This window comes from Sorex araneus, chromosome 1, assembly GCF_027595985.1.
Source record: "Sorex araneus isolate mSorAra2 chromosome 1, mSorAra2.pri, whole genome shotgun sequence".
Lineage (NCBI taxonomy): Eukaryota > Metazoa > Chordata > Mammalia > Eulipotyphla > Soricidae > Sorex > Sorex araneus.
The window spans coordinates 241,682,175-241,698,868 of record NC_073302.1 but is presented as its reverse complement, the minus strand read 5'-3'; the positions used below and the strand labels follow the sequence as shown (position 1 = coordinate 241,698,868).

General features: G+C 43.5%; 1 protein-coding gene across 1 annotated transcript; it reads right to left on the bottom strand.

The window, feature by feature from the left end:
* Nucleotides 1-14,816: 14,816 nt before the first annotated feature.
* Nucleotides 14,817-15,224, bottom strand: LOC129402141 (60S ribosomal protein L29-like). Its single transcript, XM_055127348.1, has one exon. The coding sequence runs from the start codon at nt 15,222-15,224 to the stop codon at nt 14,817-14,819; it is 408 nt and encodes a 135-aa protein (XP_054983323.1).
* Between the last annotated feature and the right edge of the window lie 1,470 nt (nt 15,225-16,694).

Sequence of the window (16,694 nt, the reverse complement as noted above, 5' to 3'; positions counted from 1 at the left end):
AATAAACCACTTTGAAGACAAGTCTTCGATCATGATGCTGGCCCCAAACTACTGCCTTAACATTCTGACCTCCCTTGATTCTTTTCAAGAAAATCCTATTAATTGCTCTGAACACTGCCCCTTTCTGCCACCTTCAGCCTCATGCATTTGCAGTACTTGTCAAGAGAAGCTTTGGCTGTGCTTGCTGATGGCCTGGTGCTCCCCAGCTCTCTCTCTTTTTTCTGTCTGGCTCTGACAACGTCACAATACCTGTTTCTCCCTCAAAGCTCTCTTCTGCCTTGGCCTCCCTTACACTCCCTTGGTTTGTCTCCATAGGCCCTGCTCCTTCTACAGTAACTCAGCCACTTCCTGCTTCAGCCCTTGAAAGGTGCTATTCTGCACTTCGTCTGTGGGCTCAGTTCTACATGCTTGTCACGGGCAGTGGTGCTCGTGTCAATTGTCAAATGTCTGATTCCTAGAAGAGCAGATTCCACGTCACTGTCCTTCCCTTCTACCATTCTGTTCTTTCCCTTCTCCTCGTCTCTCTTTGCACCATCCAGCAGTGATTCAAAGCCTGACCTTGATCTGGATTCAAAGATGTGAAGGAAAAGTCCACTCTGTGGTTGTTGTTGTACAATCACCTCCTTACTGAGGTCTCAAAAGCAACGGTTGGAGAACAGCATGAATGCCCCAGAGCACCTCCGCCTAAAACGTCAGAAAACTCCCTCTCCACATCTTCCTCATACTCTACATCTAATCCCTCATCAACTCTGCCAAACCACGTTTCATTGAGTCTCCTGCATTCTCTCTGTTATTGCTTAATTTCCCACGCCCAGAGCATACAACTAGAACGCCTCCAGAGTCCTCCAACAAGACTTTACTCACTCTGCTTCCCACATATCTAATACAAATGGGAAAACACACACACACACACACACACACACACACACACACAGAGTCTTTCTAGAATGGGAAATATGTGATTGGTTCTTTCCATGCTGATGTTTGAGTGCCTGCTATGCGCAAGCACTGTTCTAGGCTCTGGAGATGCTGTCGCAGATAAGCAGGCAGGGCTCAGGGGACTATTTGGGGTGCCAGGGATCGAACCTAATCAGCTACATGCAAGACAAGTGCTTGACCGACCCACTGTTTTTCTAGTCCCTCATCTTTTTATTTCAATTATAGTAAAAGTGCACATAACAAAATTAGCCATCTTAACTCTTTTTCTCCCCAACTTAAATGTTTTGGGTTTTCTTTTGGTCTTCTATTTTAGGAGGGGTTGGGGGTACACCCAGCTGTGCTCAGAGCTTACTCCTGGCTCTGCACTCAGGGGTCACTCCTGCTGGGCTCAGAGCACCATACTGGATGCTCGAGATCTAACTCAGGTTGGCTGCATGCAAGGCAAATGCCTTACCCACTGTACTATTGCTCCAGCCCTACTTTTCCATTTTTATTAGGATATCATGATACTATGATTCACAATAGGATTAATAATAAAGTGTTAGGAATACATTGGTCCAACCACCCAGCCACTACAGTGTCTGTGGTCTTCCACCAATGTCTCAAGGTCCCCTCCCACACATTTCCCCACCCATCCCATTATTAAACTCAGTTCTATAGACCTGTGCTTGGAGACTGTTGCCATTGGCCACTTGTTATCTTCTCACTGGTTCTTCAGTCACCTTAACATTTTCAAGGGTACAGTTCCATCCTGTGCAATCTCCAGAGCTCTGTTCACCTCACAAACCTGAAGCTCTGGAATCTTCACCACCACATTTTCTCATTCCTCCAATGTCTGACAACAACCACCCTTATTTATATCTTTACAAACTTGACTCTTCTAGGTAACTCATGGAATTTGATAGTGTTTATCCTTCTGTAATTAGTCTACTTCCCTTAGCATGGTGTTAGTCCCCAGGGATTATTCATATGATAGCAGGAACAAGAATTCCCTTCTTTTTCACAGTTAAATAATAGTCCATTCTATGGATCTATTAGTTTTTGCTTATTCCCTCCTCTGTGGACTATTGAGTTGTAGCTTCTTAGTTATTATAAATAATGTTGTTATGAACTTAGATTTTTTAAATTTAAAATTTTTTTTAAGTCTTATTTCTTGGATCACCCTTGATGATGCTCAGGGCTTACTCCTGGCTTTGTGCTCAGGGATGGGATTTAATGTAAAACTCCTGATTGGGCTTAGGGGACAATATGTTGTGCTAGGGATGGAATTGAGGTTGACTGCATACAAGGCAAGTGCCCTATCCACTGAACTATTACTCCAGTCCAAACTTGGGTATTTAAATATATTTTCAAGATTCTGATTTGAAATCTTTTTATTATATATCCCAAAATAGAATTTATGGATTATATTAGAATTCCATTTTTTGATTTGGAATTGAGTAGTTGAAACCATACCCACTTGTGCTCAGGGTTTAGTCCTAGTTCTGTGCTCAAGGATTACTCTTGTATAGTGCTTGGGGTGCAGTAGGCAGTGCTGGGGGTTGAATTGGGATTGTGCTCAAGCAAGTGCCTTAATATGTCTCTGTTGCTAATGTTCTGAGGGGGTCTTTTATAATTTTTCTATAATGACTGCATCATTTTATACTCCCAACAACAGTGTACTGGCTTCTTGTCTATTCACATGGTCACAACTTCCATTGTGTTATTTAAAAAAAATTATTTAGTTACTTTTTTGGTTTTTGGGTCATACTTGGCGATGTTCAGAGCTTACTCCCTGTTATGTGCTTAGAGGTCCCCAGAGGACCATATGGGATGCCAGGGGTTGGACATAAGTTAGCCCTGTGCAAGGCAAAAGCCATGCCCACTGCTCTAGCCCTTATGTTTTGTTTTGTTTTATTAAACAGGAGTCATACACCCAACAGTGCTGGACACTATCAGATGACACCAGAACAAGCATGTGATGCTGGGGATTCAGCTCAGGGCCTCACACACGCTAGGCACATGCTATACCACATTAACCATCTCCCAGTTCTTTATTTTCTGTTTTTTTTTTCATAGTAGCCTAATGGGTGAGAGGTTGTCTCTCATTGTGCTTCTACTTTTGAGATTTATTGCAAACCTCTTTTCTCCTGCTGAAGTGCCTTTCGTTTCCTTACACTGAGACTGCATCCTGCAGGTACCCTGATACTTGCTCCCAACTCAATCACGTTTTCTTAAGTTCTTTCTTCCTTTGATGATATGGCCCTCCCGGCTTTTCAGTGTCTCGAGGGTGGCCCATTTAGTGGACCTCAGCCTCCAGCACACACTAAACACCTGACAAGTGTTGTTGAATGGACAAAGAGTTTGAAACTCAGGTTTAGCCTCACATTTTTTTTGATTTCCTGACTTAAATTCAAACTTCGGGGGACTGGAGATATAGTATTGCAGGTAGGGCACTGGCCTTCCACACAGCCAACCCAGGTTTAATATCTGCCACCACATATGGTCCCCTGAGCCGAGTTAGGAGTGATCTCCGAGCTCAGAGGCAGATATAAGCCCAAAGTACAGCCAGGTGTGACCCTAAAACCAAAAGCAAGCAGGGAAGGAGGGAGGAAGGAAGGAAGGAAAGAAGGAAGGAAGGAAGGAAGGAAGGAAGGAAGGAAGGAAGGAAGGAAGGAAGGAAGGAAGGAAGGAAGGAAGGAAGGAAGGAAGGAGAGAAAGAGAGGGAAAGAGAGGAAAGAAAGAAAGAAATGAAAGAAGGAAGGAAGGAAGGAAGGAAGGAAGGAAGGAAGGAAGGAAGGAAGGAAGGAAGGAAGGAAGGAAGGAAGGAGAGAAAGAGAGGGAAAGAGAGGAAAGAAAGAAAGAAAGAAAGAAATGAAAGAAGGAAGGAAGGAAGGAAGGAAGGAGAGAAAGAGAGGGAAAGAGAGGAAAGAAAGAAAAAAAGAAAGAAAGAAAGGAAGGAAGGAAGGAAGGAAGGAAGGAAGGAAGGAAGGAAGGAAGGAAGGAGGGAAGGAAGGAAGGAAGGAAGGAAGGAAGGAAGGAAGGAAGGAAGGAAGGAGAGAAAGAGAGGGAAAGAGAGAAAGAGCGGGAAAGAGAGAAAAGAGAGGAAAGGAAGGAAGGAAGGAAGGAAGGAAGGAAGGAAGGAAGGAAGGAAGGAAGGAAGGAAGGAAGGAAGGAAGGAAGGAAGGAAGTATTTTGGAGGGACCAGAGCAATAGCACAGCAAGTAAGGCACTTGTCTTGCATGCAGCAAACCAAGGTTCAATCTCTAGCACCCCATATGGTCCTAGAACCCTGCCAGGAGTGATCCCAGAGCACAGATCCAGGAGTAAACCCTGAGTACCACTAGGAGTGACCCAAAACCGAAAACCAAAAGCAAAGTTTGGAGAGCTCTAACTGCAGAGAGTGTCTGAAAGGTACAGTTCCGAGCATTGCTGCGTGTGTCTTTGTGTGACCCTCCAGATGGTGAGAGCAACCTGGGGCACTCTAGAAACTTCCTCAAGCTCCTTCCTTTAACCCAAAGAAATGTCCACTCCCTAGTGAAAGCAACCAAAGTGCGGAGTTTTGTGAATTCTGAGTTGCTTTGTCTGGTCTTGAATGTCATATAAATAAAATCATGGGGTGCCTTTTCTTTGGCATCTGACTTCTTTGACTTGGTGGAACATCTGAGAGATTCCCTCGTGTTGCTGCCTGTGCTGGTGACTCATTCCTTTCATTGCTGAGGAGAATCCCATTGTGTGAAGAGAGCACAGTTCTACTTAGCTTGTCTCCTGTTGATGGATATCTGGATTGCTTCCAGTTTGTGGGGTAAGGGGTGGGGATGGTACGTGTGCATGTTGAAGTTGTTATAAACATATCTAACCATTTAAAGTAAAATTATACCTACCCTGGACTATCATGGAGGATGTATACACTCATTTATCTTGTACATATGCCTCAGTGTGGCACTTCTAAGTCTTAAGTACATGTATTATTTATAGCTTTAGTGTCCAACAGTGCCAGTTTTTCAAAGTGGTTGAAGGAATTTACACTAATCAGACAAAGTCTCTAATACCATTTGCTCCTTGTTCTCTGTTACTTGGAGTTGTCATTGTTGGATTTCAATCATTCTTTGAGCTGTGTTCTCGGTCCAGTAACATTTCAGTTTTGCTGGTATTTATTTGTCATGATAATTTCTTCTATTTGTGGCTCAGTTCACTATATTTAGCTCCTACATTCACGGTGCTTAGACCTTTGTTGAAATTTGGGAGGCTGGACTTGAACAGCACCGGTGCGTTTGGCGCTAGTTCACAGCTCTCCTCGTCACTTCTCCGGCCGGGAGCAGTGGCGGATGCAGGCTGGGCCTGGTCTGCCACGTGGTGCCATGGATGCCAGCCCTATGTAAGCTGCATGTGGTTTTCAGGAACGTGGTTTCTTCATCCGTAAAATTGGGATCATGGTAGAATGTGTCTCAGGAAGTTGTTAGGATTAAATGGATGATTGCTCTGAGACTAAGCCCTGGCACAACATGAAAACGCTTGAAATCTTAACTTTTAGCAGGCTCAGTTTGTCCAGGACATTTACTAAAAGCAGATTTCTTTTCCACTTTTTTTTCCTATTCCAACTTAATCCTAGTAATAACACTCATAAAGTGTAGGTGCATAACTGGAATCTATGATTAATTTAATTGGTCATATTTTCCCCTTCTTGAACTATTATAACCTTATTCATTATCACTTGGTAATTTGTTTTATAATGATCTAGGAAGTGGATTCTCTTACTTCTGGTTTTTATTCTTTTCCAATGTGATATATTTGCTTATCTATTTTCCAGACAGACTTAGAATAGTTTCTGTGGGAATATTCATGTTTATTTCTAAATTAACCTATAACTAACTGCAAGACTCTTTTATTCATTACAAATATTCTTAGTCAGAACCTCAAACCTAGTTTTTCAATACGTTCTTTATCCTTTCACAAAGATGAAAAAATTTTTCTTTTAATTAATTATGAAATTAAAACATGGTCCACTCAAGAGAAAACTTAAAAAGAGTTGCTATACACACATCACATGTGGTAGGCTCCAAGTTTGATTCCCTGCCACGTGGCCCTGAAGCGCTGCCTGGTGTAACCCTGGAGGACCTCAGCACTGTTAAGGCCAGTTTGCACCACATCACCATTCCCATCATTGAACCATCAGGCCTCCCCGGCCAGGCCAACTCTCACTAGGAGTAGTCAGACACCGGGAAATACTCCCTCAAAACAAACGCACAGTCCCAGCTTGATGTGCTATTGATTCCTTATATATTAGAAAGTGATTGATTTGTGTGTGTACTTAATTTTATAGCATAACTTTTTGTGAGCCACAATAATCTCAATTAGTCGTCTCATTGTGAGAAAGATAGTAAATAACAGCAGGTGAACAGGGTTTTGGAGTAGATGAGTCAGGCTCTCAAAATCTGCTTTCTTCTCATGACCTATGGGGAGGATTTTGGCAAATCACCATCTTTCCTAAGTTGCAGCATCTTCACTGGAGATGAGGGTGGGGGGGGGCAGGGAGGGCTGAAACTCCAGAACTTCTTTCTTTCTTAGAAATTATATCAGTATCTGGGTCTCTATCTCAAATCATTGAAAGCAGCATCTTGGATATTGTATTCCTAGAAGGAAAGAGATAGAAACAATCTAAGAGTTCATGAAATAATGGATAAACATAATGTGGCCTATCCACACAGTGGAATATTATGTTGCCTGTCACAGGAAGAAAGTTTTCAGACTTCTTTCTTGTGAGGACACAGCAAGAATGGAGCCACCTGCAAGCCAGAAAGGGGGCTCTGACCAGAACCCAGCTGTGTTGGGTGTCTGAAGATCAACTCTAGATTCTAGAACTGTAATAAAACACCTTTCTGTGGCTAATCATTCTACCTATCTGCTCCTTTGTTCTGGCATCCTGAAGGGAGTCATACCAAGGGTCTTTCTGACAAGATGATGTCTGAGCAGAGCTGAGGAAGTGAGGCAACATATGATGTTTGGGAAAATATTCACAGTAAGTGGAAGGGCATGAGCAAAGGTCCTGAGGCAGCCAACGAGCTTAGTGGATCAAAGATTTCAAGGACTGTAGAGAAATTAGTGAAGGAAAGAGAAAGACAGATGAGGTGATTTTAGTGAGTAATACAGATTTTAGTGAGGTGATTTTAGTGATTTTAGTGAGTAATACAGTATCATGACATTCTTTTTACTCATTCTTATCCTGATGTGGGAATAAGTTTTGGGCAGAGGAGTGGATGAAAGTGGAAATAGTATAGATTTGACAGAGACATGACTCTTATCTGTATTTTGTTTTTATTTGGGGGCCCCACTCAATGGTGCTCAGGGCTTACTCCTGGCTCTGCGCTCAGGGATGATTTCTGAAACAGGGACCATATGGGATACCAGGGATAAACCTTGGGTTGGCTGTGTGCAAGGGAGAGCCTTACCCACTGTACCATCACTCCTGTCTCCAAACACTGGCTAAGACTCTCCTTTTATCCCCTTAAGACATTATATTCCTGCTTTTCCCCAAGACAGTCTCTCAGGAGCCATGGCTCTATTTACTAACTCAAGGGCAGAGGCCCGTGAAAGTCACAAAAGGAGGCTGTTTTGATGTGCCTCTGTGGTTGCTACCAGAAAGCCACAGGAAATCCTTTGCTGGGTTCCAGAACTATAACTTCCAGGTCTCCATTGCTGGGCCAAGTGCTGTCTAGAGGAGCCCCCTCCATCCCTAAGTGACCCTCCAAAGTAAATCAAAGATAGATATCCTGATTTTAAAATAGAGAAAGAATTTGAGCACCAGTTCTCCTCAAAAGACATAAAGCACCTGCAAAAGGGTTTGACACCACTATGGAAATGCACAATGAGACACATTTTGTGCACATGAGAATAAATAACAATGACAGGCAAGTAATAGGGGCTGGGAAGAGAGAGCGCAGGGGGCAGGGGACATGCTTTGCCTTTGTGGGACCTCAGGTCAAACCCAGGCTCTATAAGATCCCCTACCCCCAGCACCACTGAGGGTAGTCCCCATTCCCAGCGACACTGGGAAGTCCGGGGTATGATCTGGGTAGCTCTGAGCACTGCTGAAATGACTCCAGGACCCTGAGCAGCACTGCATCCTGCAGCCCGAGCACTGAACCATCCAGCCAGGTTGGCTGAAAATCACTTAAGAGTTGCTCTGAGCCTCTTGAGAGGCTGGGGAGATTTCCCCCACATTTCTTTAAATGGAAAACAGTTGGGATGGGGTCAAAATTATAGCGCAGCAGGTAAGGCTTTTGCCTTGCATGCATCTGACGTAGGTTTGATCTTTGACTCCACATATGGTCCGGCGAGCCCTTCTAGGATTGATGCCTGAGCACAGAGCCAGTAGTATTCCTGATCACTGCCGGGTGTGACCCCCCAAAAAAACAAACAAACAAAAATAGGCAATAATAAATACTGAAGAGTCTATGGACAACTGGAATGATATTTAGAATAATACCATATTGAATAATAGAATATTATTTAATAGAATGTAACTAGAATAATACCATATTTCAAGTGGTTTATTCATAATACCAACTGACATGTTATTCATTTGATAAATAGACAAACAAAATGTCAGATATCCATGACAATGTACAAAATGGAAAATTATTTAGTCAGAAAAAGGAAAACAGGTTGCTTCTTGCAAAAAATGTAAGTTCTCAGAGACCATAAAGTGTATGATTCTAATTATAGGAAATTCCGAACAGCTAATCCCTGGAAAAAGAAAGCAAATTTGTTGTTGCCAGGGAAAGTGGATTGGGGATTGATTGCTAATGGGTGCAAGTATTCTTTGTGAGTGATGATGCTCTGGAATTAGATTTCACAAAGTGGAATTTTTGTGAGTGTACCCAATTATATGCACCTAAAGAACCATTTTTGTTGGGAGCGATAGCACAGTGGGCTAAGTGCTTGCAAAGCAAATAGGAGGCCTAGACTTGATTCTCAGCCCCCTGAAAGCTCAGAGCACATAATCAGGGGTAGCCCCCAACACTGCCTGGCGTAGCTACAAAACAAAGCAAAACAACATAAAACAAAATGAACCATTTCTAAGATCTGTAGATATGAACAGCAACAAATGTCATTAAATTTTTGCATATCTCTTATAAGTTTAAGGTATGTAACAGGATGATACTGTTCACAATACCAGCAAAACAATATATGTGAAACCAAATTAAAGCATTTTTCTTTTTAGAAAAAAATGGAAGGTAATCAAAAAACATGTAAAAGTTTCATTTTAGCAGTTTTCCCCCTGAAGTTGGAGATAAATTATTCTTGAATCTTCACACTTATTTCTCCCTTTTATGAGTCCTTTCCTTCCCTTTGGGCAAGATGTGACTTAATGTTTGTGGATATTTCTGCCATCCTTGTCCAGGGTGAGTCCTGTGGAGACCTCCGAGCTGCTGTCGCAGTCCTCGGTGCTCCATCCACAGTGTCCAGCCTCACCATCCGTCCACCAGTAGTTCTGCGGCTGTTGGTACAGTGCAACTACGCCACTGTGCTGACCTTTCTAAAACCCTCACACAAGCTGTACTCATGGTCCTTTGAGATGGCCCTGGATGAAACATGGACATTTGTCTCAGCTCTCTGGGAAAGGGGGGGGGACACAGTCTCCCATGAAGTGGGAGGGTCATTGAAAGGCCTTCAGAAGTCACAAAGACATGGAACTTGATTTTAGTTATTGGTGCTTCAGGAATGACTGGGTGAGGAGGGGCACAGTCAAAACACTTAAAAAGAGATAATGCAGAAAAATTCATGGTCAGAAAACATAGATATGGGGCTGGAGCGGTAGCACAGTGGGTAGGGCATTTGCCTTGCATGCGGCCGACCTGGTTTTGATTCCCAGCATCCCATATGATCCCCCAGGCACCTCCAGGAGTAATTCCTGAGTGCAGAGCCAGGAGTAACCCCTGTACATTGCCGGGTATGACCCAAAAAGGAAAAAAAAAAAGAAAAAAAGCATAGATATTACACATTCTCTTTGAACAATTTCAACTAGACCCCAACAGGCTTTTTCAAAAAATTAAGAAAACTTAAATATAAAATTTTATGTAAGAATAAAGAGCCAAGGGGTCAGACCAATAGTAATGGGTGTTTGCCTTCCACGTGATGGACCCGGGTTCAAGTCCCAGCATCCCATATGGTCCCCCAAGACCACCAGGAGGGAGTCCAGAGTGCAAACCAGGAGTAAGCTCTGAGCACCACCATGTGTGGTCCCCAAAAACAAAAATAATAAAGGAACAAGAAAACAAAGGAATTTTCAAATAAAGTCTCATCATACAGCTATCAGGATAATGGTATATAGTTTATACATATACATACATACATGGATATATATATACATACATATGTATAATAACTATAGTATGGGGTTAAACTTAACTGGATCTCAATCTGATACCATGCAAGCAGATTGAATCTGATAGAAAAACACAAGTGTGAGAGGCAAAACCTAAATATAGGATAGCTTCATAATGACTGAGGCAGGAGGAAAGATTTCTTCAAGGGGTTCTCCAACATAATAATTATCAGTAAAAAGACAGTAAATACAACTACAGTAAAATTAAAATTCCCTTCAAAAGACAAAATAAAAATAGCTAAAAGAGAACTCACAAGAAATGCAGTGATGCCCTGGAACCGGCTCCTTGAACAGCAAGAGAAAGCTGCTGCTGAAACTGGAGGCATCTGCAGAGAAGCCTGAGTGAGGCCTCGGGAGCACCTTCTCGAGAGTACCTTAGTTCTAAGACAATTCCTGGTAAACGTAAAAGCTCAATGAGGAGCAAATGGCAATTCTACTTGGTATCCTGGCAATGCTGTAAACCTCATTTTGCTTCTCTCAAGTAACATGTTTATTCACAGTCTGGGAAACTGTGTTTAATATTCAGCCAGTAAAGAGAATAAGTAAGAAAAAATTTTACCACCCAATAATGAAGTGGGCAAGTCATAAGCAGATATTTTTCAGAGGAGAAAACATAATGCAAGATGATTATGGTCTCATCTGAATAAGCAGAGAACTCGAAAATTGTTATCTGTAACTCTGCAAATGACCAAGAAAAGAACTCAAGAACTATTGTCTTTAATTATGCAAACTATCCGTAGCAAAGTGATACTATGCAGTCACTCAGGAAGAGATTTGGAGCCCTTGCTATTAATTTCTTTCTTACACAAGCCCCTTGGAGAGCTCTTCTCTCTTACCTGGGTGCCATGAGGCATCTGGAAGGAGTATCATAGCAGCACTGCTCATAGTGGTGAATAACTGGAAACAAGTGAAACAAATAGGAGAATGGATAGGGGAAACATGGTGTAATCATCTGGTGGACTATTATACAATAGTGAAAATGGTCGAGTGGCACCAGTGTGCAAGATAAAGATAAATCTGAAAAAAACCTTGAATCAAAATATCTCTATTAAAAAAACAGTACCCAGTATAATATTTTATTAAAATAAAAATTAGGAACTGGAGCAATAGTACAGTGGGTAGGGCATTTGCCTTGCACAGGGCTAACCTGGTTTGATCCCTTCAAGGCCTCCAGGAGTAATTCTTGAGAACAGAGCTAGGAGTAAGTCTTAAACACCAATGGGTGTGGCTCCAAAACAAAACAACAAGAAAAAATTAAATTTCATATTATAAAATTGAAAAGAGGACAGAATTGATAAACAGAATTTAAGACAATAGTTGGTTACCCCAGGGTTGAGGATGAGGTGTGGGGATGCATTTGGGAAGGGGTAACACAAATGCTTTAGTGGGTTTAGTCATGTTCTTGTCCTCAGTTTGGGTTGTGGGGACATGGGTCCATTTTATTATTGCCTCATTGTATTATATGCATAATTTTGTGTATGGTAAATATGACAGATTTTTTTAATTAAAGATAAGTTTGAAAAAATAAGCCAGGAGTCAAAGCAAGCATGTTTCCAAAATGTATGATGAGAGGATTTTTAAGAAAACATTATGAGCATTTCTAAAGGGGGATGGAGTGTTTCAAAGTCTTTGAGACAAAACCGGAAGAAACCGTGTCAGACAGACTTGTGTCAAGACTGTAGGAAAACTTTGGGGAAACTGGGGGGTGGGAGACTGTGGGGAGACTGTGGGGGAAAGATCATGAAGGAGACTGTGGGGTGACTGTGGGGAGATTGTGGGGGAAACTGTGGAGGTGGCTAGAGACTGTAGGGAGTCTGTGGGGGAGACTATGGGGGAGACTGTGGGGAGATTGTGGAGAGACTCTGGGGAGACTATGAGGGAGATCATGAAGGAGACCGTGGGGAGACTGTGGGGAGACTGTAGGGAGATTGTAGGAGAGATATTGAGGAGAGACTGTGGGGGAGATTGTGGAGGAGACTGTGGGGGAGACTGTGGGGGAGACTGTGGAGATACTGTGGGGAGACAGTGGAGGGACAGTGGGGAGACTGTGGGGAGACTGTGGGGGAGACTGTGGGGGAGATTGTGGGGAGACTGTGAGGAGATATTGTGGGGAGATTGTGGGGAGATAGTGGGGAGACTGTGGGGAGACAGTGGGGAGACTGTGGGGGAGACTGTGAGATATTGTGGGAAGAATGTGAGGAGACTATAAGGGAGATTGTGGGGGAGACTGTGGGGCAACTGTGGGGAGACTGTAGGGGAGACTGTGGGGGAGACTGTGAGATATTGTGGGGAGAATGTGAGAAGACTGTGGGGAGTCTGCTGATCTTGGTTGACACTTGTAGGCCATGATGGGTGGTGAAGGAGCAATGTTTCCGGCCTGAGGCAGCGTTCATGTATGAGCAGTGCTGAGTCCCCAAACCCTGCCGAGGTGGGAAAAAGATCTGTCCGCAGGGAGTTTACCAGGAAGCTGAGGACGTGGGTCCATGGAGGGGTATCCAAGAGCACCAAACAGGAACTGTTCTTTCGTTGTTTGGGGGCCCACCCAGCAGTCTCAGGACTTATTCCTGGCTCCGTGCTCAGGGAACACTCCTGACAGTGCTTAGGAGACCTAATGGTGCTAGGGATTGAACCTGGATCAGTCAAGCACCTTAATCCCTGTACTATCTCTCCAGTCCCAACCATACCTTACAGAGCGGGAACAGACACACTCTCCTTGCCGAATGGGCTAGATCTACCATGATCTGGGCAAACACTTCCCTTGTCCAGTCAGGGCCTGGACCCCCAGGTGTGTTTTTCGGCTTCCACGGGTCTCTCAGCTTCCTGCTGATATTCGGGGTTCCTGGAACAAACCCGAATTCTCTAATTACTTCCCTTTGCCACTCTGTCTAAAATGGCTCCTACTCAGTCTCCTCGGAGACGCTGTTCTACAACTCTCAGCCGCACTAGCCCTCAGGCATCACATGGTCCCTGTCAGCTCCAGGACACAGACGTGGGGAATCCCTAGCAGGGCCTGGGCCAGCTGATGCCTGTGTGTGGTGGCAGATGCACTGCACCTGTGTTCTAGGATTTTCCAGCAAATTCCAGAGGAGGAAGTGGCCACTTGCACTTGGAGGCAAGTAGGAAGTTCTGTGTACCAGGGTGTGTCTGTCTCAGCTGCTGGGAGGGTCTCTTTGTTTTTGCTTATCATTCCTGCATTTCTCAGTCTGCCTAATCCTCCCTAGTCACAGGAATTCAGCGATCATGCTGGAGCTCAATTCTTAGGGTTTTGTTTTGTTGTTTGAGGATGGTGCATTATCATTTTCAAAAACAGCAGAACGAGACAGCATTCCCACCTGCAGTGGATGAGAGTGCCCTTTTCTCCACATCCACTCCAACACTGGTTGGTTTTAATCTCTGTGATGTGCATGCAATTGGCTGCCATGGGGACGGATCTGCAGAGGGTCACAACGAGTAAAGTTAGTCCCAAGGGGAGGGACAGATACAGAAAGGTAGATACAGAAAGGTCTCTCTCATATGCAGATAGAAAGAAACATAGTAAAGAATCAACAAATACTCAAAGGCAAAAGAAACTGAGAACTAGTTTTTCATAGGAAGCACATCACTATAATCAGGAATCATTCCTAGCTGTGCTTAGGGGACCACATGGATGCCATGGATTCAACCCAGGTCCACTGTGTGAGAGGCAAGCACTCTACTTGCTGTGCTATCATATCTCTGGCCCAAGAAATAAAAATCTTGGCCAGAGAGATCGTACAAAGGTTAAGACACTTGTTTTGCATGCAGCCAAGCCCAGTTCTGACCCTGGCACCTAACACCACTTGGAGAAACCATAAGTACAGAGCCAGGAGTAGCCCTCAAGAACCTCTGGGCATGGCCCCAAACTACCCACAAAATGAAGCTTCCATTGCTCACCCCCAAGGACATGACACTGATGCAGAACATTCATTTCTTCTCCCTTGATGCTAAGCATTGGGAATTAGTTAACACCATCATCAAGCAAATCTCTGAGCTTCTGCGTGTAATTCTGTGTGTAATTAATACTGTATCTATCCAATCAAAGATTTCCTATTCCATCACTTTTATGTTGGAGACTGTTCTTTTGGGCCACTTCTCTCCCACTTCAGCTGGATCATGTAACACTGCTTGAATCAGTATGTTCTTACTAATGTGTTAATATTGCACTGAATGCCCATGATTAGACATCTGGCAAATACATAACTGGCTTTCGCTAATTTCTCCAGAAACTTCTACCATGAAACTCTTTTTTTTTGAAAAAAGGAAATTACTTATTCATATGTTGGAATGATATTAATATAAATAGCTGTGAATACAAATAATTCAACAACTACTATTACCTGGTGTAATAACTAACTCTATCTGCCAGCATTATATTCAGATGTCACACTTTATTTTTACTTTATTTTTTTCCTGCTCTCAGGGTTATTTGTACAAACAGCACAGGAAGACCCAGACTGGAGACAGCCCAGAGATGGCACCAGTCCTTCCACGCTCACACTGACGGCAGCATCTTAGAGAGCCTTGGCAGGGGCCTGGGCACCTTTGGAAGCTTGAGCTGTGCTGGAGCTGCAGCTGTCTGGGTCTTACTCTGGGGCTTGGCTTTAGCCTTCATTTGAACCTTGGTTTTAGCCTTAGTTGGATCCTTGGTTTCAACCTTGGTTTTTGGCCGGCAAAGCCTGAGACCCTTGGCAATGTGGGCATGAACATTTTTCCAAAGCCTGGGGTGAGCAATATACACAAGTCGACTGAGCTTGCAACTGTTCTTCTTTGTGATCATGGGCCTGGCCTGCTTGGGCTTCACCAGGGCCTTGATGGCCTTGGCATGGGCGCTCATGGCCTTAGCATTGTTGGCCTGCATCTTCTTCAGGCCCTTCTTGTTGTGCCTCTTGGCAAAACACATGTTCCTTAGGAATTTGGGGTCCACCCCTTTAAGAGACTCATATCACTGTGACTGAGGTTTCTTAATGCTATTTCTGTGCCACTTTCAAGACTGGTTGTGTGTGGTGTGGTTCTTGGACTTGGCCACGTCTGCACCAGGACTGCGGCTCCCCGAGTGCTGGAACTAGAAGAGTATTTTTACATTTTTTTAAAAGTAAACCATTGTATCTCTTCATTTTTACCCTTTTTGAAACTCATGCTCAAGAAGCAAAGAAGCAAAAAGAAAAAAAAAAGTACCCAGGGTCATTCAGATGAGGTTTGAATTAAGTTTTGTCTCACTCTGAGTTGAATATTTGACTTTTCCTGTCAAATATCCATTTGACATCATCTGGTGACAGAGAAAAAATTAAAGATGAAGTATAAATCTTAATCTCTATGGCAGCTCTTTGTTCTTATTATTTATTTTTCAAATTTTATCTAAGCACCATAATTTATAATATGAGGGCTGGAGCGATAGCACAGCAGTTGGGCGTTCGCTTTTCACACGGCCGACCCAAGTTCGATTCCTCCTCCCCTCTCAGAGAGCCCTGCAAGCTACCCGTGCATATTGGATATGCCAAAAACAGTAACAATAAGTCTCTCAATGAGAGGTGTTACTGGTGCCCACTCGAACAAATCGATGAGCAACGGGATGACAGTGACAGTGAATAATAGTTTCTGGCATACAATTTTCTGACTTTTCAGCCACCAGAATGTCCACGTCCCCCCACCAATGTTTTAAGTTTCCCTCTACCCTCTCCCACCCATCTTCTGATTGACTTCAGCTCTGTAGACCCGTTCTTGGGGTCTGTTGCCATAAATTTGGCCATTTATTATCCCCTTATCCCACATCTCTATGCTCGACACAGAGTTCCTCTATACTCCACATCTGAGAGGTGCTTCATCCCGTAACAGTCGCTCTCCCTCTGGCTGACTCCCTCAGCATGCTCCTCTCCAGTTCTACCCACATAGCACCAAACTGCTGGGCTGCCAAATTGCAGAGGCTCATTGATCTTAGAGCCAAGCATTAGCCCATTGGGCATATATTCCAGGTTCTTTGCTTGTGTTTTTTTTTTAATTTTTGGGCCACACTGGGCTATGTCTAGGGCTGACTTCTGACTTCAGGCTCTGCATGCAGTGATCACTCCTAGAGGGCTTGAGGGACTAAACATGGTGCCAGGGATCAAACCTGGGTCTGCTGTGTCCATGGCAAGTGGACTATATTATCTCTCCAGCCCTTTCTACAGTTTCTTTATCTGTTCATCTGTTCTTGGACACTTGGGTTGTTTCCAGATCTTCGGAATAGTGCTGCAATGAACATAGGAGTGTAAATACCTGTTGGAAATAGTGTTTTGGGATTCTTGACCCCAAAATGTAGACTTGCTGGGTCACATGGTAACTCTCTTCTTGCTCTGTTTTTTTTTTTTTCTCTCAAGAAATCTTCATGCTGCTT

Excerpts from the sequence above, each read along its gene's own strand:
- LOC129402141 (XM_055127348.1), bottom strand. The coding sequence starts at position 15,224 with ATGTGTTTTGCCAAGAGGCACAACAAGAAGGGCCTGAAGAAGATGCAG.